This window comes from Serinus canaria, chromosome 4A (genome assembly GCF_022539315.1).
Source record: "Serinus canaria isolate serCan28SL12 chromosome 4A, serCan2020, whole genome shotgun sequence".
Lineage (NCBI taxonomy): Eukaryota > Metazoa > Chordata > Aves > Passeriformes > Fringillidae > Serinus > Serinus canaria.
In genome coordinates, this window is record NC_066318.1 from 9,792,048 (window position 1) to 9,812,718 (window position 20,671).

Genomic DNA, 20,671 nt, shown 5'->3' on the forward strand with positions numbered 1-20,671 from the left:
CAGTTTCCCATTTTGCTTTGAGCAGTTGATTGAATGGCTATTGAGTGATGTTCAGACATTTATGATTTCCTGCAATGTGACCTACATTGCTAAACTTTGTAAATTTATTCTCCAAGGCAGTGTATCATTTTGCATGCCACACTCATCCCAAAGGAAGCTATCAGCAGGAGATGAGGCCCAGTTTATAAAAGCTGAATGTCCTTCAGACATTTTTAACTAATTTGTTTGTAAATGTGCTATTGTCAGAGTAACATACTGTATAAAACATCTATCATTCTGTTTGCAGCTCTCTGTGACCTGAACTCCATCATGCACAGCTTTAACAACACCCTCTGTGTGGCACACTACAAATGGGTAGAACCCTTTTCTGTCCTGACATTTGCCATTTTTTTCCTCCCCTGACACAGTGTCTTTTCATTATTTTTTCCTTGGCGCAGCCAATGGAAGAAAAGATGCTGCAGCAAACATGGTATCATGGAGAGGTGAAATCAGGCATTCTTAGCTGTCACTGCCCAGGCTGCAGCTCCTGCCATGGTACTTACTCTGACCAAGCCAATGCAAGAGTTTCTATCCCTGCAGTGTGTGACATCTCTGCAGGACAGACAACCTCTGGTGCCTGCTGCTCTCAAACTCCAGACTTGTGACAACCCATTTGCTTGTCACTCCCCTGGCCCCCTCTCTAAAAAATATCTGTGCAACATTTCCAAATGGCCAAACCAGAATTCAGCATGCAATCTGAAAGGTTTGGAACAGAGACAGTAAAGACAGCTCCACACAGAGCTCAGTCATTATTGTTATAACACAAAAAACCTGTTACATCTGTGGGAGGTCCTTTGGCCCATAAATATGTGAAGGACTGCTTGGTGAGAGGAGGACAGCAACATGCACACAGTTCTAGTCCTGACAATCTTAAAAAACATGGCATATGTAGGAATTGCCTCCATCAAAATAGCTGTTTCTTAAATCACAGGCAAACCTTGCTGGTGGATGGGGATGAACCACTGGGTTAAAACAAAGGAGGGACATTGCCTGCTTGGCTTGGCTCTGCATGTTCCCTTCAACACCCACATTCTCTTCTCAGCAGACTGACTTGGGGCCTGGAGCCCAGGAGGGCAGGGACCAGCTTTCACTATCTGATGGTTATGGCAGCTCTGCAGTGTAGGGAGAAACCACATACCCCTGCATGTATACAGACATATATATGCATATATAGACAATAGATTAGGTGTCAGTATCTCCTTCATGCTTACATTTTGTCCATTATGTCTCTGTGACAGATGAAAAAAAGGCAGATGTAGTAACCAATGTATCTCAACACATTGCAGACTCCCACCAGTCTGACAAAGTTGTACTGAACATTTTCTGCAGTGGAATTCAACACAGCAGAGATAATAATTTTCTGCCAAAAATAACTGATCCACTTTACTCCATCATACTGAAACCATATTTAGATAAGAGAGATAATCAAAGGCTACTTGCACACATGGAATAAAAGGTGGAGCTTTGAGAGAAGTTGGTTACTCATGAAAGCCTGACAGGAGAGCCCAAAATAAGACAGGTTTCTCATCTGGGAACCCATTCCCCAGATGGCTTGGACAGAGTCAGGAGTTTGTGGAGCTGGGCTGTGTGACACAGGGGGGTGGGTGAGCTGGAGCAAGTCTGGGGGTGGCAAGGCAGCTGGGATGAGCTGGTGGAGGGTGATGTGCAATGGCAGGCAGCCTTTGGTGAGTGTGGAGGTTTCTTCTAGTTGGAAGGATGATCTGAGAGCACCTGGACTCAGGGCTGAGCTGCTTCCTTCTCACCAGGCATTCAATTCTTACAGAAGATTTTTCCTTCTTGCAGTTGCTTATTAGAAACAAATTTTTGAAAAAATAATTTAAACCTGTGTCTGTGTATCAGGAAGTAAGAGGGAGGTCGTGAGCAGAGGTCTCCTTCACTTCCCCATCAGGTGTCTAACACTGCCTCAACTGTCAGAGGAAAGGATGCAAGCACTGGAAGAGTTCATTAAAATGTACATAGTCTTTTAGTCATAATGGATTATTTATGGCAGAAAATTGAAATAAATTGCTGTTTTGCAGGTGCTCAATACAAACAGAATATTTGGGCTTTAAGGGAGAAATTGCAGTATGAATTCATCGGATGCTATCTTGTGTCTATAACTAATTTAAAATTCAGTGATAGAATAATTTGATTGGAATATAAATTAGTTCTGATGAAACCAGCCTGCCTTCTGTCTGATATTCAAAAAATGACATCGTACATCTCCAAGTTTGATTTATGAGCTCTCAGACTTTTTTTCACCTGGGGTTCTCATCCTATGAGCCTCTTTTCTCTCAGCTTCTGTTGAAGAGAGGCTACTTAGCTGATCCTGTACCCCTGGGAAAAGATATTTGCCCTAATACCTGAAGATCCTTTTTTAAAAAGGCTTTCAGCTTGGTTTTGCTTCGAAGTATGGATGCTAGTGACTGCTTGCTCCTGCATATGATATTATGGCTGGAATGATTTTGTATAGACTTACAGTTTCTGACGAGTAACTCTTAATTAATTGGAGGGACACCTCATTTTTGAAAAGGTTTGAAAATTCCTCAGTGAAGACCTGTTCTGGTCTATTTCTCAGAAGCACATACTTTCTTGTGAGATACAGCTGCTCCTTACTGCACACTCACCTCTCACTACCCTTTCAATTAAGCTTGGTGAAGTCCTGCTTCCACTGAAGTCAGTGGCAAAACAGTTGCTGACTTTGCTGGGGCCATGACTTCCACTCCAGCAAAGCCAGAGAAGAAAGAACATGAAATTAAGCAGTAGAGTAAAAAGAACCAGAGAACAGAAGACTTTATTTTGGAAAAAAAAAATAACAGCCTTGTGGGCTCCTTCTTCCAGCAAGACCCAGAAAAAATAACAGAGTTCTTTTCTAAAAAGAAAAAAGCTCTGAAAGTCTTCTGTAAGGGAAGACCACAAGTAAAATAAAAGGGTCTGTAAATTATTATTTCTGCTTTGTGTGCCTTTGTTCAGGAACTTGGAATATTTATGCTGCATTAATTACTCACAGCTAGAATAATGTATCAAAAGACCCAGGTAGAGAACTAAAAGGAAAGGAAGAACAGGAGCAGTTCTGCAATACTTTGCTACAGTGAAAACACAGTTGTCCCTTTCTGATGGCACAATGAGAATATTGTGCATCTAATATTAAAAGATGCCTTTTCTTCTTCCTGCTTTTCCGAGAATACAGCTAATAATGTCAGGTATGTAGAGAAATACCTAAAGGAATAGTGTGTGTTCTGACCCACAATACTAATTAATATAATCTTCCCAGTTGCTCTGCAATATTCTACTCTTAACCTGGATTAGAAGTACTTCAGCCTAGAATCAATTTGGCTTTGTGCTGGCAGCTCGCTTCCCCTGCTCTCACCCGGTCATCAGATCATATTTTTGTCTTTCACATTTTTCTTTCCTTCCTCCAAACGTACCCACTGAAAGTTCTGTTCAGGCTGTGCTTGCTCCGATGAGCAGACTCTCATTGCTGCTTTCAAGCGAGGTCACCATGTCCTGGGAGCTTTTTGTTCTGCTCAAAAGGCTTCCACAATGCCACTGAAGCATATTGTGCCTGTGCAGATGCTGCTGGGGAGCGCCTGCAGCACTTGTGACTGCGGGAGCAATGTCAGCGTTTGCATTTTTCAGATATAGAATACATTTTCGAGCAATTCTGCTCATCTTCATTCCTGCTTCCCAGCAGTCTGTCTCTCGCTTCACTATTTCAAGTAGGTCATCAACAGCATCCCTTATTACCCTCTCCCCTCTTCCCATCATTCAAAGCAGGCTGTCCAGGACACAACATTCCTGCCACGCATGGGGCCCCTTTAAACCCTGTTCTAGAATTCTGCCTTTTAATTTGACCTGTGCAAGCAAATTGCCTACGTAAGTAACACTGTCACATTTTTATAAGGGAGCAAAACATTTTGCAGTGTCACTGAAGTTTATGTGAGGCAACACAATATGGATGGTTCCCTCACGTGGAGAAGTGCTGAACAAAGGCTGATGAAGTGCAAATGTCAAGAAAAAGTCTTCAAACCAGACCTTTCATTTTGGAGCACGGCACTGACAGTTATTAACACCATCAATCAGGTCGGAGCTATTGCTTTGGCACAGACTCGTGCCTGGTGGGACTGACACAAGCACGAGAACAAGACCATGGTTACGGGCAAAGAAAAAGCTCTTGGGATTCATTTTCTGTTGACTTGCAAATGTTTGGACTCTGTATTTGCAGTGACTGTGCTCGAGATGGGTTTAAACAGCTCCCAAATAATACCTGCAGCCACTCACACTGATATAAATGACTTGTGGTTTGGAGCAGTGGAAATTCAGCCCACATATTTCTCATGGGAGGAAAGATACAGGATGAAATTGCAAGATGGTAGAAATATCTGCTAATTCTCTCCTCAGCTTTCACTGTAGCATTGGAGGCAGAACAGCACAGCTTATCACTCAAGATGAGCTGTAGTGTTTTTACTTTCCCACAAAAACTCCCACAACGTCAATATAACTTCCAAGAACACTGGATCTGATGAAGTCTGGTTTCCTAAGGACTTCTGTCGCATGGCTGACTGGCTTGGGAGTTTAATAAGATCCAAGCGCGAAATGAAGTTTTCCTGTGAATGGGGCATTTATTACATCCTGAGTAGAATCTCTGTAGTTTAATAAAAGAAAGCTTATGCTGCAATATTTCCTTTTGAAAGGGTACTTTAGGTTTCTGTCCTCCAGCTGGATTAATATTTTTATGGAACATGTAGGAATTTAATTGCTTTGAAGGTGGGTGTTTCTCTACAAATTTGTTTGAAATTGGCCCAAGCTTTTAATTTACTGTGAGGAGGAGAATACTGACAGACACAGACAGACAGACACATACCCCACACAATGTGCTCTCAGCTGCTATCAATAAACTAGCTAAAAAATATCAGTGTACCCTGAGGATGTGCAAACACAAAGAGAGTGTGTACATGTGAGATAAAAAACAATCTAGAGAGGCCTCTGGTCTAGACAAGGATCCAGCCCAAAGCCATCAGGCAGTGAAACTGAATGATGATCCCATCTCTTTTCTTTCTCTCTCCATCCAAGTCCCTTCCCTTGGCACTCCTGCTGTGGCTCATGACCATGTAGGTGTCTGCTGAGCTCCTGGCACCAACAGTGAGTGTTGAGCACATCCACATAGACATTCACATGCATGGCTCTGAAGAGCCATTTTTTTTGGGTTTGCTCTAATAACTAATGGAAGAACACTGAAATGATCTGTGCAGAGAAGAAAAGTCACACAAGTTCTGAACAGGATGAAACAGTACTGAGAATGCTGGCGTACCATACAAACAGTTCAACTGAGTGTCCCTTTCCTTCTAAATTCAGATTAAAAGCCCCCCAGTGAAGTATGAGATCAAAGGAATTAGAGCTTGGTCATTTATTTGCCACAACCTATAATCTATTCAGCCCCATCTGTCCTTTCTTCCCCTGGTTATGAATGCAGAATATTATGCTTAAGAAGGAGAAGGTGGTAAATAAACACATAATGATTACCAAGAATAATACCATGAAAACTGATATTGGAGCAAATGATTAAACCCTTTCATAATCAACTCATTTATTAAAGTGAATGCCTTAAAGCTAAAGCTTGTCATTTATGGTGATGTTTGCAATAGACAGTTACTCTACACATTTACTCCAAGAGTACATTTTTGTACTTCAGTAAATTAAGAAATACTGATTTTGGGCAAGTTGTTGGTTTTACTGTCAGAACAAATTTAGCTTTGAGAAATGATTTTATTAACCTATTTCGTAAGTCTCTCTAAATACACAATTTGTGAGCAACCCACATTCTCTTGATTTAAATGCCATTTGTAACTTAGCCAAAAACTAATTTAAGTGGAGATGGGCCAAATGCATTTTTCATTTATGTTTATGCCACTCTGGAATAAACTCAGCAGTCTTGCAAGGATATACACTTGTTTCTAAGTGACAATATCATTCTGTTATTCTCATTGATGTAATTCCAGATTAACATGCTTGACTTCAGGGGGGTGTGATTATTTCACAGGCTCTTCTGGTTATCAGCAACAGTTTTAAAAGAAGATGACTGAGCAAATTTGATACAGTTACTTTTCAGAACATGCATTCTCGGTATTTATTTCATGTCTATGATTTACTGTGTATGTGAAATACCTCAAAGGTGTGGATTTTGTGAAAAATTTCTATAAAGAGATTTACTTAAACCCCCTCAAAACAAATCCTCCAAACAAGAAATGCTTTGAAAAGCTTCATGTTGCAGTGTCCACATTTGACCTCACTTACCAGTGATAAATGTACAGAAAATTATATAGTATTGCTACCCTAAGAAAATGAGACTAGCCACTTTTTAGGGACAGGTTTATAAGCCATAATTTATTACGATTTTTAGAATATTTACTGTCATGAATTCACAATTTAATTGAAGACTATCTCAATTTAGGGGTAAGGTCATTTTTTAGTTTCCCAGAATACTGACAAAATTGAAAACTTTTGCAAAATGTGCAGCCATATTTTCTTGTAGCATGGAAACACCTGAAGTGCTCATGAAAAGAAAAAAGAAAAAGGGTTTATTCCTGCTTCTATGAAAAGGAGACTGCACCCCAGATGAATGAAGAATGATTTGCTCTATGACATCTTTTTTCTTACCTACGACTTTGTAGAAGCCCATCCTCCATGGCACTGAACTATGTTGCAGGGTGAGCTAAATGAAACTGGTTTCTTGCAAGTAGCCAACCTATGAAGAACTAGGATTTTAGGGCTACTTAAATCTGCTTTACAAATTTAGCACATTTGATTTCAGCTCCAAACGTTTACTTTTAAAATTCAGTTTTAATTTAACAAATAAATAATTTTATTTCTAATTTTGCCAGACACCCTGCTGAGACTTATTTGCTACCGGGTAAGCTGCATTTTTCAAAAGGAAATGGAAACAATTACAACTCCCTATTTGAGATGCAGTGAGACATTCTCTTACTGAGCAAAATCAGCAAAAATTTGAACACAAATACACAGCACATGTTACAAGAGGCAAATAAAGCAATTATTAGTACAGCCTGAGAGTGCAGATCCAGAAGGAGAAGGCAGGGAGCAGACGCTGCCCCTGGCACCCTTCCCTGACCTCAGAGATACCTGATCTGCTTAGGGGTGCCCCAGGCAGTTGTTAGATGCATCCAGGCAGTGAGTGCATGTGCTGCAGGCAGCTGTGGGCTCCAGGAAGCTCAGCTCCTGCCAGCTGGTGGGCAGCAGTGCAGCAGGAATGCTGCTGCCTGCCAGCTGCTGCTCAGCACCTGCAGGACAGGCTGGCCTCAAGGCCAGGGGCCAGAGCAAGAGCCAAGGTGCCCAGAAGCTGTTTAATCTTAAAACCATTACCAGGCTAATTTAAGTTTGGGTTTAGCACAACTAAGCCAGTTGACCCTGTACTGCTTTATATGGAATAATTACACATCAACTGGACCCAAGAGAATACAAAGGCCTGTCTGTCTTAGAACAGGGAGGCTGAGGGTTCTCTCCCCACATTTGCAAACACATAGAGTCCACTGAAACGCTGCACAAATAAAAGACAAAAATTTCAGCTCAACAAGAGGCAGTTCTTTCTGTTGGGTGTGGCAGAGCACTGGAACACCTGCCAGGGAGGACGTGGAGTCTCCCTCTCTGGGGACATCCAAACCCCCTGAATGCATTCCTGTGTCACCTGCCCCAGGTGACCCTGCCTTGGCAGTGGGGTTGGATTGGGTGATCTCCAGAGGTCACTTCCAACCATAAGAATTCTGTGATTTGGTGAAATGTGAAAGGGAACACAAACACTTCTTCCTGTTCTGATTCTAGTGAAAAAACCCCTCAGTACTTCTGCGACAGCAGCATTAGGTCCCTTTATTTGACCCCACTAACCAAAATATTGACCCCACGTTCTTCAGGTATGTGAATGAAAGACCACAGTCATTTGTTATTACTCCAAATCTACTTAGAAGCAAGCAACAAACTCTTACCATTGTAATGCATTGAATTTTAACTGTGATTCTCCAGTTGTGAAGGACAGAGGAAAGGGCAGGGAGAAAATGAAATGAAAAATTAACCTGATCCTGGTTATTAGCTGACACAGTCCATAATAGCTTAGTATGTCACTTGAATGCCTCAAGATTTTTTCAAGTACAGCTTCTCCCCTGTTTTGAAGCTGATTAATTCAATTATTTCTTGGCAAAGGCCAAGTCCTTCCTTGTGCTGTCTGTAGGTATTGCTCACTGACTAGCCAAGAGTACCATTTATGTTTCTCCATGATTATCCATACTTCTTTATTAGCATAAACTAGAGATGTGATAAGTTCTTTTATTTCTTTTACTATTCCTTATTTTTGCACTTGACATAAGAACTGAAAAGCATTTTGAGAAATGGAAATGCAATAGCTTTACCACAATATTGCTGCTGTGTAATTACTTATTCTAATGCTCCTCCATGACTTAGAAAAGATTTAGATGTAAACAGACTATCTATTTTTTTCCATTTACTAGTTCAAGCAAATCAGTCTGAATGCTGGACTAAAGGAAAGCACTTTAAACTTCTGATTACCTTCTTAAAAGATCAGAGTAGCAAGCAACTTTTTAAAGCAGTTTGTATTCTTTACATAAGAATGTATATGTATTCTCTATATATTCACAGGCCATCTCCTGGGAAAATAATCAGGTGTGGTTTTGTATTTATACACCTTAAAATAACCATGTGAGTGGAAGAACTACTCCATACTGTGCCATTCAAATTATCTGACTCATCCAGCATATTCCATACACAATCTTGGTACAAGCCAGTAAGTGATCTGTCTCTACAATGTGTATCAAAGTGACAACACATGAAAACGAGGTGTCTACCTGAGTGATGTCCATCCCAGAGTCACAGCTCAGTGGCTGGGTTGATGTGAGGCCATTTGAACCTATGATCGTTGTGATCACACCATTCTCATCAATTTTCCGTATCATTGTACCATCAACGAAGTAAATAAATCCGTGCTTATCTACAGTGATACCTGGATGAAGAGGAAGGGTAAAAGGAGTGTTAGTGCTGGCATTATCTTGATTTAAAAGTATCAGCTTAAAATGCTTCCTCTCTTCTTAGACTAAAAAAATCTGCTGATTTAAAAAAGTATAATTTTTTACCCCCACCCATTACTATTTGAGGCTTATACAAACTGTATGTGGAAAGTTCATACCCATCTATCAGATTAGCTTTGACTCAAAGAGAAAGAGGGAACATGTGAGGATGAAACAAAACAAAACAGCAGAGGCTTTGCTTTTAATGTAATTTTACATACACAGAACAAGGCTCTTCAACAACTTAATGTCTATCATGAAGTGGGCAATATTAGCTTTTCTAAAACGTTATCTTACTGTTGATTTGTTTCATTTTCATTTCACTTTCTTCATTCTTAAGCACAGACAATTTTTAAATTGCTGTAGTCTCTGAATGATGAGAGTGGCTGAGCTAGAAAGAACCCACAGGAGGCCAAACAGACCTGTTCTGACAGGGGCTGTACATAGAAGTGGTGCAGACCAGGTCTGCTCAGCAGGCAGAAGGAGCAGCTGTGCTGCAGGATGGATCCCAGTGCAGTGCTGCCCAAAATGATGGTCCTGCACTGGAACCAGGCTCAGGACAGTTGTGGTCACCAGCTGGGGCAGTTCTCCCACTCCTGGATCTGCAACAGCTCCTGCAGCACTGCACTGCAAGAGGGATGGAACTCCAATGCCAGGGATGGAACTCCAGTGCCAGGGCTCTGCACAGCAAAGGTCATGGTCCTCTGCATTTCAGTGGGGAAACTGAGGAATGGAAGGTTTGCTGCCTCCCACCACCTTATGCCACAACTCATGCCCAGCCCTGCTCTGCCCCAGTCTAACAGCTCCCCTGCAGTTCTTCCTGCATTCAATTGGAACTGTAAGTAAGATCTTATTTCCCTCAAATATTGAAAATATAACTAGAAGAGCACTTCTATTCATGGTAGACTTGTGAAATCCTTTCTACCAAAACCGCTCAATTTCTTGCTTTAAACTACTTCCGAATTTCCCATTTAAAGTTGCATAACTTTGCAATTACAGCAGCTGCTGTGCACAGCCAAGCTATTTTAATAATGAATTTATGTTCTGCTACACAGAAACGAAAGGCAGAGGACTTGAACAGATGGTCTGGACAGTGGCTTATGTGGTTCTTGATTTTTGTCCCCTGCATTTAGCACAACTGAAGGCTGCATGTCTTTTAAGTTTACAAAATACTTGTCTGCAGGCCAGTTTAGGATCCCATACAGCAATTCCACATGCCACTAAAAAAGAAAAATAGCCTCAAACTGAATTTCCTCAGCTTCTAACCCCAACTCCTTATACTTAAGGGTTTTTAATATACAGGAGCAGTTACAACTGGAAGAAAGGGAGATTAAGCAGTCTGGGTGGAAAAAGCAAGACCAGAAAACCCTGATGCAGAACATGCATCTCCCACAGGGCTGGGAAGAGGGGGTAATGGTGTTTCCAAGCCCCTAAACATATCTTTACCTGGCAGCTGGCAATGCCTGGGGAATGAGTTTGAGTAGCACACGTAACTGAGTGTAATATGTTTTCTCTTGCAGAGTTAACACCCGGGGCAGGCTCCCAGGACAAACTGCCCATGATGGTTCTGCGGTGCCTCTTCACCACAGGTGATGTTCAGGCACCTTGCAAAGGTCTGAGGGTATGATCACAACATTCTGAGGGTATCATCCATTAAAAATCCAAAAGCCACAGCAGGTACCTTTAGTGTGAAACACTCCCTACTGCGTCCAGTTCTCGGGTCATCAGCACAGTGTTGGGAGTCGAAACTAATTCTTTAAATTACCAATGCAATGTATGCATCTGGCTGTGAACTGCCCTCAGAGGAGGGTATTCACCATCCTGTCACCTCCTCCATCCAGGACAAAAAGTGCCCATGGACTGCTAAGTGCCCAAGGTACAGGGCTAGGCTACATTTCCTCATTATGTGAGATGGCTGAAGGTTTTGCAGGACAGATATCACCCAGGGAACTGAAATCATCTGGTGGGGGCTGGATGGGTCAGCTGGGTAAAACTGGAAGGTTATAAAAAGGCTGTAAGAGGAGCAGACAGTCTCAGAGCCTGACTCCCTGCCAGCCTGCGAGCTCATAAATCGTGACTCCTTGGTACTGGCTCCCTTAGAGGATCTTCAGTCTTTAATTAGAAAGTAACTGTACCTTTGGAAACTCCAGAATGATTGGCAAGCTCCTGGCTGTCATCTGCTCCTGAGAAGTCCAAACCTAAAAGGCTGAAGGTGAGCTGAGGTAAAGAGTGAGCCTGAGAAGCAGAGAGGTTTGCTTTGGTGTTGGGGTGACATGTGCATTCCAGCTTTGGGAAGGGAAGGGCCCTTGTAGCTCTGTCTCACTGATCCTGCCTCACGTAGTGACATTAGATGGGCTCTGATTTCCTTTCCAGCATGCTTCACAAGCTGAATGAGAAACCTGCTGTGGGTGGGAAGGGCAGCAATGGGCTGGGGCTGAGCCTGCCTTGCAGAGGGGAGGTGCTGCACGGTGAGCGAGGAGCTTTGCCTCTCAGCTGGATCAGATCCACAGCACAGACAAGGCAAGGCCAGGATCTGTCACCAGGGCAAGTGCATCTTCTGTTTTGCGCAATTTGCCTGAGAACAGATGGCTGTGTTGGCTGCAAACCATCCATTATATAAAAATCAAAAATTATGCTGCAATGAAATAAAGCTACTCAGCTGTGTTGTTGAATGGATTTCAAACACTGACTATATAAGAAAATCAAGGATCCTTTAATGTTTCTGGTGTTTCTAGCCCTCCAGCCACTGCAGAAATACAGCCTGCCTGCAAGGGAAGGACATATGCCCATGCAATGGCATAAATAAGCCCATATCTTCAGTATTTGCACTAAATTCCTGGTACTTCCTAATAAGCCAGTTTCTTCAAGTACCAGTGGCTGTTCAGCAAAGATCTACTGCTTCCAGAGCTTATGACTCTACAGTAAAACAACACAACTTTACCTACTTGAAAAAATTACTTATGCATTTAAGTCTTGTTGACAAATACCCTACATAAAGCATCCACTGGAAAACAATACAGATTGGTGGCTAAACTGTCCCAATTTATTCATTAGAGTTGGATTCATTAATGCTCCTGTCACATTTTACATGATGCTACATATAATCTGTACTCCAAGAGCTTATTTTAATCTTTTTCTGACGTACAGTGTAATGCAGAATCAAATCACACACAGCACAGCAATTGTGCTTTAATCACCAAGGAACTGGGGGAGGAAACATGCACATGCTGAGGGTAATGAATTGCACTTGAGTGCAAGTGGGAGCACTGCTCAACCCTTGAGTGAGGAAGAAAGGTAATTTTTTTTTTTCCCAGAGAAGGAGACGTACTTTGTATCAGGCTCTGGGTCTGATTCTGATTTCCTTTTTTTAAGGATCTTTTACACTAAATTCTATGCCCAAATGATGATGTCTTTGGGCACTAAAGGGACCTATGATCTATTGCACGTATGACAGACTTACCCTGCTTACATCCAGATTGCTCATTAAAAACTGATGGCTGGGTAAAGACAAAATAAATCTGTGCCAGGATTTAGTCTCATTGTTTGACTCAGAGCTGAGTATCAGTCTTGCTGAGTGAGATGCTCATGCTGCAGGACTGGTTTTGGTCATATTTTAGTCCTGGGAATGTCCTACATAGGGCTGAATTTTGTACCTGAATGTGAAACAGTAGTTTTTATGAAGATCTATCTCCAGTGGATTTACATGTAGACATTTTGGAGCAATATTTATAACACTCAGAGGTCTTTTAATCAGTACCATTTGAATTCTGTTAACTAACATTAAAAATTAACTGGCAGTAATGCTGTCAAATGTGGTGACCAAGTATTATTACTAGAAAGACTATGCAGAAAGTTTTCCTTCTTATAACTGTTTTTTCCAGCAAAGAATAATTAGTACAGGAGCTGGGTACACCCATGATAAACACAGAGGGATGCCTATAACCTCTCCTGTTATTTGCACTCCAGACTAGTTTTGGTTAAAGGGTTATTTCCCTTGACAGCTCTGCCGTAGGGCACATACATACACCATTATAAATGCAAATAGCACTCAGAAAGCAAACTGACTGCTTTTTGTGTAGTCATATCACATTTATCATGTGTATAAATTCAAAATACATATGATCATGCAGTCTAGAAATTTTGGCATTTCAGGAGTTAACCTTATAGTGGTAAAAATATGGATTAAAAGAAATATAGTAAATACCCTATTAAGACATTTTCTTTTTTACCCTGTATCATTTCCCACACTTGCACTCTAAGAGAAGCTTTTTTTGGGAACAAATCCTTTTCAAACATGTCAATAAAGAGTAGCTAGAATTATATGTGGCCCACTTCTAGAAATTCTACTTTACGCTTTTTGCTCAGCTGAAAAGTTACAAATGAGCATTCTATATTGAAAACTTCTAATTAAACTTCTGAAGAATTTTTAAAACAACATCTACAGCTACTAGTGAGGATGGATAAAAGAGAATGCCACCTTCTGCTGAAGAACAACTGTATTTAGAAGGAACTTGTGATTCTCATAAAACTTTTAATAGGAAGAAGTGAATCAAATTGGTTAATTACCATTTTATGGTGCTAAAAGGGCAAATTGCATGCCATCCATTTCTAAACTTCTAAATGTCTTCGGTGCTTTTAATTAAAGCTGCCATCCAGGAACTAAAGCAATTTTATGCAATTAGTTATTTATAGGTTACCATAATACACCACTCAAAATATGATTCAAGTGATTTGCAGTCTGTTGCCTTGTGATCTTTGTCATCCTTACTTCCTTACTGTCTCATCACTAGCTGCAAAATATTCAGTAGTTCTTTGTCAGTTGGAACACGACTTCAGTACTTGCACTTGAGTGCTGTTCTCTTTAGAGGCAGATCAGTAGACTTGGAGCAAACAGCGTTTTTAACTCCTGACTGTGAATGAAAATGTTCAGCTTCCAGCCTGAGACATGATGACTGGGGTCATCCTGCTGACATGGGTGAATAGAAAAGTGAATGATTTATGAATTCAGATGAATGTTGGATGAAATTTAGGAAAACACCTGCTATCCAAAAAGTTTACAATGTTCTGCAAGTTTCCCATACTTTGGAAATCATAGGTGTCTAAGGCTACTGAAAAGAAAAATAAGGAATAAATTTAAATGAATAAAAAAAGGCATGTGATTGGTGGGGTTTTTGCTGATTTTATGATGCATATATAACAATGACTTGAGGCTGAAAATTACTCTGGCTTGTCTATTTCTAACTTTATATACTGCTAACGAAAAATCTCACCCCATTCTACTTTCCTTTTTGAATTCTATGGAAAGGTTAAAAAGGTCTTAGGAATTTACAGAATAGCAAAGATTGCTGGAAAAATAGCATTAATCATTACCTTTGGCAAGTGTGTCTGTTGTCACAAAAGGCTGTAATAGGAATTTGGTTGTGCATCCTACTGAAAGTAAAAGGAATCTTCCAGCTGAACAGGAGCAGCCCCAAATGGGCTACTGCCACTTGACAAGAGCAAAGGTTTAGTTTGAGCAGCTCTTACAACTTCATTTCCTTCAGAATGTATTGCTAAGGATGAGGGGCAACAAGACTGATTATTTCAGGATGCAAGCTACTAGGATGAACACATCTTCCAAACCATGCTTTTTTAAAGCAATATCTCCTTAGTAAAGTAATTGCAAGCAAAATAGATAAAACTGCACTGCAGAACTGATTTTTTAGTTATGCTTCATTTGTGTTTTTATCTCATGGCCATTGGTCTGAGTGAAAGAGTTCTTTGCTACAGCTGTGGATAAGGTATTTTTGTGCACTGGATTTAGAACTTACTCCAACCTTCTCCATTGCCCTGGTGCTTTCTTTGAGGTCACTGCACCTGCAGTGAGGTCACTGCAGTGCATCCAAGTACTCTGCACTCAGTGGGCAGTCAGATTCCTCGAGGCACTGACATGGCTTGCACAGACAGGGTGTGCACCTAGTTCCAGACACTGCTCTGAACCCAGGAATAAAAAAGCAGACACTGCAGGATCTCAAATGTTTACATCTCTAAATTTAGTCCTTGGGTCTCCAAAAGGTGTAAATCACCCTGATGTTTAGGGTGCCATCACTGGAGCACCTACTGTTTTCACAGAAGTCACACAGCTTGCATTTCCAGCAGAGCTGTCCTGTGTGAGTGCTGCTCACAGACACAAGGCAATGGAAATCAGATGTTAATGGACACTTTTCTCACCCTGCTGCCTGGCAGAGACTGGAGCTCAGCAAGAATGTGGCAACCTGATTGTCTCAAACTCTCCCTGCCTCTGTCAATTATGCTTAGAAAGTCAAATCTATTTACAGGTCTAAAGCCCACTGATTTCAGAAGGGCAGGGTAGGTAAGTGTTTAATGGTGTTGATTCAAGAATTGTCTTTGCACAAGTCCCAGGTATTTCCACTCATTTTAGTGCCTCTCCCTGCTCCAATACTTGATGACTAATCTAGTTAAAATCAGAAGATGATCCTCAAGTACCTTATCATAAACACTAATCAGATTGTTTAAAAGATATAAAAAAAATCTCCAAACCCACCAAATGGAATTCCCCACCCCAAAATTAAAATTTGTTACTTGGTAAAGTTCAAGTGATTAATATCTTGTGTAGTTACTTCTTCATCTTCAATATCTTCTTGTGTAATAAATGTGTTCAGCTTGTCACAGATCTTATTTTATGTCCCCACCTTGTATCATTTCACATTCTGCTTAAGTACTTGGTCATCTATTACATGACTCATTAGTCTGAGATCTCTACAGAATTAAAGAAAGTTGCAGTAAAAATAATATATTGAAGTTCAAATTTCAACTACATCAGCCATGCATGTTTAAAAGCATCTTTCAAAGTCAGCTCAACATACAATAGTGCAAGATGAATTTTCACTAAGCCCCATCTCCAGTCCTTCACAGAGAATTGGGAACAGACTGAACAAAGCTCCATGTGTTTGCTACCTGTAAAATGAAACTGGTGGAAAGATGAAATCAGAATTGATTATTGTTTGTTATTTCATTGTATTTTCCTGTCTGGCATTTAATTCCTGGTCACTAGGTAAAGGCAGTCTTGCCAAATAAAGATAATGAGAAAATAAACATAGATGAAAGAAATAATGGAATAACAGTGTAGGACTCCTCTAAACCTCCCTGCATGTTCAAGGAACTAGAAAAATGGGTATGAGTTCAGAAAAGTTAAAGCACTTTTCAAAGCAACTTTCATCCAGAAAAGTAAGTAAGAAAGAAAAATTTGAATTTCCACCTATTAACATAGCTTTGAGGATGTTCCCAAACAGGATCAAGTTTCACAAGTGTTACTCAGTAGGTATTTCATATCAATTTTGCAAATGGAAAAACAGATAACCTCTCTAGATAACCTCTTATATGCTTACACAAGCAGCTAATAGCAAAAATTAGAGTCCAACTTTTAAGATATAACTAACCAAGGTCAAAAAACCCCTAAATGGAGTCCCTTTTTACATACTATCTTTCTATCAAGTAAGGGGGAAAATAATTTTTCATTTATAATGGGAAAAAGGAATACTCAGGACAAAAACAAAAAAGGCAAGCAAAGTTAAAAAGCTTGCAATATTCCTGTATTAGCTTAAGAAATAAATACAAATGATTCCCTTTATAATGCCAGTGATTATATTTAATAACTTGGCAATTACTCTGTCTGGGGCTATTGTTGCACTGTAAAAATCTCAGAGGTATAAACCCAGAAACAATTCATTTATTTCTGTGGTCAAATGCTATATTTCACTGTGTGTCTGTGTGTCCAAGGATTTTTAAAGGTGGTTAAGAAGCTTTTGTCAAAACTTCCTGCTTCCTACAGAAAACAGTGTTATTTATACTGTTTGAATGTAATTTCAATAGAAATATGACATCTTGTAACTTGACAGAGATTTCAAGAACAAGGAAAATAAGTGATCCAAAAGAATCTCTAAAACTGCAAAGGATGGGAGACACCTCTGTTTGTTAATAAAGATCCATGGGTACCAGGCAAACACTTCCTTTACCTTCCAGGGTTATTCACTCTTACAGTTCAGGGGAAAACAAGGACCTGTAGCTACTTGGCTGTCACAGTGCTACACTGATCCCACTGCTGGGGACCACGAGCTGATGCTGCATTTTGTTAGGGCCTGCACAAAAAGGGCATGTGGCTGTCCAGACTTGAGATTAAAATGAAAAACCTAACAAACTGGATCATTTAAAACTGATGTTATTTAGAGGAGATGCATAATCTAAAGCACCTGGGAGTCATTGCCTGCATTTGCCAACAAAAGAGTCATTGTCTGCTCACAATTTCTTTTCAATAATTGCTGGCTGCCTGAGAACTCCTGACTTGTGCTTTTATTCCTCCTCATTTCTTTATGACTAGAACCTTCTATTAAGGAAGTAAGTATGAGCAACTTTAAAGTAAACAGTGTATCACAACATTTTCATCAACATATTTCCCCGTTGAGAAAATAAGATGGAACAACTGATTGTATTGTAATTGGATATCATCAATTGAAATAAAACATTGATCACCTTCACAGAATCACACTTTCCTGATAAAGGATCTGAAAACCTTTGTTTCCTACTATTTTTAGAAGTGATTCATTACCTTAATTAGCTGCCTGAGATTAACATTTATTTGTACTTACCTCACACTTACCTTCTATCATTAAAGACATACTAAAGTCACTCTATAATTACAATGTGTCTCTTGCTAAACCTTAAAGCAGGATTATTTGCCTGTCTTAGAGGTATTTCTGCCTGGATGTACATTCTAATTTCCTACTGATGTACAGCCTTGCTCTGTGAGCTCAGGAAAGAGAATCAAAGCCCTTCCTTGGAGGCAGCGCAGCCCAGCCCACGCAGGGCTCAGCCTGGGAGCTGCTGAGCACCCTTTGTTCCAGGGATTGCCCTGGGAGCTGAGGGTGATCAGCTGCTTTAGAGCACCAAATCCACAGACTTTATCACAGTTCTAGTGCACACTGCAAGGGGATTAATTGTGGCTTTGGTGGGGATTCGAGGCTCCACACGCATTTTGCCCGTGACAGTACTGGATGTACTCTGGCAGGGAGGCTGCAGTAAAATGCTTATTTCATGTGCAGCAGGGGAGATGCTCATCTTTTGCAAAGTGTGTTAATAAGAAAGGACAAACTAAAGTTCCAAATAAACTCGATTTTGCTGGCTGATTTGAACAGCCCTGACTTACAGTGTATGAGTAAGCTCTGTTAACATTACAACACTCATCTGATGCATAGCATCTAAAAAATGGACTTTGAAACCATATAATTTGCTTAAGAGTTACATATAATTAAATGTTGCCACCTTGCAATTGAGAGGTAATGAAAGAGGAGTGTTGTCATGCAGGGAAGAGTAATCAGAGGATTCTAGCTGGAGCCTGCTGCCCATGCTGATCTCTCATAAAGGACTGGCTGTACTGCAGACATGAGTGAGCCTCATCAAGTGATTTGGCTTAACAGTTGGTTAAATCATTGCCACAGACACATTTTTGTACATCCACTTGCATCTGAGTTCCTAAACAATGACAGGAACACAGGTGACCAACCCTGAATCCCCCAGATCCAGACTTTTCTTACCTCTTGGGCTGTTGAGAGAGGCCTCGGCTGCCTTTCCCCCGTCCCCACAGTGACTCTGGTCGAAAGGCAGGCACTGATCACCTGTTCCTGCCACCACGTCTGCATTTTTGGCCAGATCCTTTGTTTCAGTGAGAGACTTGGCTTTGTAGACTTTCCTGGTGTTGGTATCTGATAAGTAAAGGGATTCTGACACTGGATCAACAGCCAGGTAATATTTATGGGCAGGACTTGTGCTGAAACAGAAGAGAAGAGCATCAAAGTCAACTTGTTTTCTTAGTACATCTCTGTGGCAGCACAACAATTGTACTCTACTATCTGAAGACATCAGCTCAGAGATCTGAAGAGGACAGAGGTGTAAGAGAGAGCAGCTCAAAGCATCACCAGTGTCCTGCTACAGAGCCTGACCAGTGAGTTTTGGGTCAGGGAGCTGGGCAGTTGGTCTGCCCATCAGTACCAAACCACTCAGGATGAAGCGAACTGGAGTGCCTTCAGCTTAGTTGTAATTATTACTACCAGAAGCAAGATCATTTTTCTATATCTGATACCTCCTAGTACTCTCGGCACTGAAAACAAATCTATGAGTTGCAGCAAAGTGAATCACAGGCTGTTCTGGATGGGCACAAATACCCACTCTTGGTTATTTTTATCTGTTTCTAAACCTTAGGAAATATGAAGGTGTGAAATATGGTGCCTTAATTCATGCAGACTCTATTGTCAGGAGCAAGGCAGAAGGCCAAGTACTGTCAGTGCAACCAGGGATGAATTAATGCACCATAATTCATGCACTGTCACTGCCTTATTGAGATTATAAAATGTTATTTAAAAAAATATTTACATATGTTAATTAAATGGTGGGGATCATAAATTCTAATCTGAAAACCGAGCTGCATCTTATTATCTAGTAAGACTAAGTTTCTTTTTCAGTGCAAAGTTAATTTCCAGTTAGAAGAAGTTTTTTAAGCACATGGCACACCATGTCCTGAGCCTGCAGTGGGGCCTAACTAAAAATCCAGACAGAGGGCCTTTAAATCACATATTTGGTTACTGACATGGTGGGAGAGAGGCACAGGCTGAGAGCTTAGGTGCTCAGAGAATATTTTTAACAACTACTGTGTTCCTCTAAGGGGGAGAAGGAGGTTTCTGAAAAGTGGCTGGGTTCTATATGCCCAGTTAGATTAAAGAAATTGCAAAAAATATCCCCCCCTTCTTATTTTTTTAGGAGCTATTTTATCAATATTGGTACAATTAACTAATACTTAAGATTGCTGCAACAAAGTTGTGAAGTGAGTTCCTCCTCTCACCTGGGCCAGTTCTGTTTGTGGTGGGTTTGACAATGCTCAGTGATATTCCCAGAGCTGGGGAGCAGATGTGAAACCCAGTCCTAGGAACCACAGGGAATGAGAGGGCAGTGGTATGATCAAAGATGAGTAAGAGGATGAGCTAAAAGCAACTAATGTCAAGGTATCACCACTATAAAATTTGTTTGTTGAAAATTTCAAGACTCATTTTTGCTCTCTGGATTGAGGTCAGGAGTGACTGGTCAGCCAAATGATGACTTTTATTTACAACATTTCTATGAAAAAAGTTGCAAGGAGAATTCTAGATTTTAAATAAACATGTTGTTCAGTATGCAGAAACTGCAGAGAACCAGGGGTCATTCTATATTCTCCTTGTAGACACATTTTCTGTCATCCTTGTCGTTAGAGTTAATAGACCAGCTGTTAGAAAACTCTTCATGTTTATGCTTAAAGCCTTGCATACTAAAATGCTTAAAGAGTACTAGTAAGAAATGGAACACAATTAGAAAAACATGCTACTTTTGCAGAAGATTGTAATCAGATATAAATCTGAGTTGATTTAAATTAGCATTTTGAAAACTATATGAAGTAAGGAGGATTTAAAATTAATCTTTGCAGTACTGTTCTCTACTAAATTTTTCTCTGTACTTTCCTC

At 40.5% G+C, this 20,671-nt stretch overlaps 1 protein-coding gene across 1 annotated transcript in view; it reads right to left on the bottom strand.

The window, feature by feature from the left end:
* TENM1 (teneurin transmembrane protein 1) overlaps positions 1-20,671 on the bottom strand; it is a 301,248-nt gene that overhangs the window by 38,882 nt on the left and 241,695 nt on the right. The window contains exons 21-22 of the mRNA XM_050974517.1: positions 18,719-18,951; positions 8,910-9,064 (exon numbers count right to left, since the gene is read on the bottom strand). Coding sequence (XP_050830474.1) covers positions 8,910-9,064; positions 18,719-18,951 — 388 coding nt within the window. The remainder of the gene's footprint in view (positions 1-8,909; positions 9,065-18,718; positions 18,952-20,671) is intronic.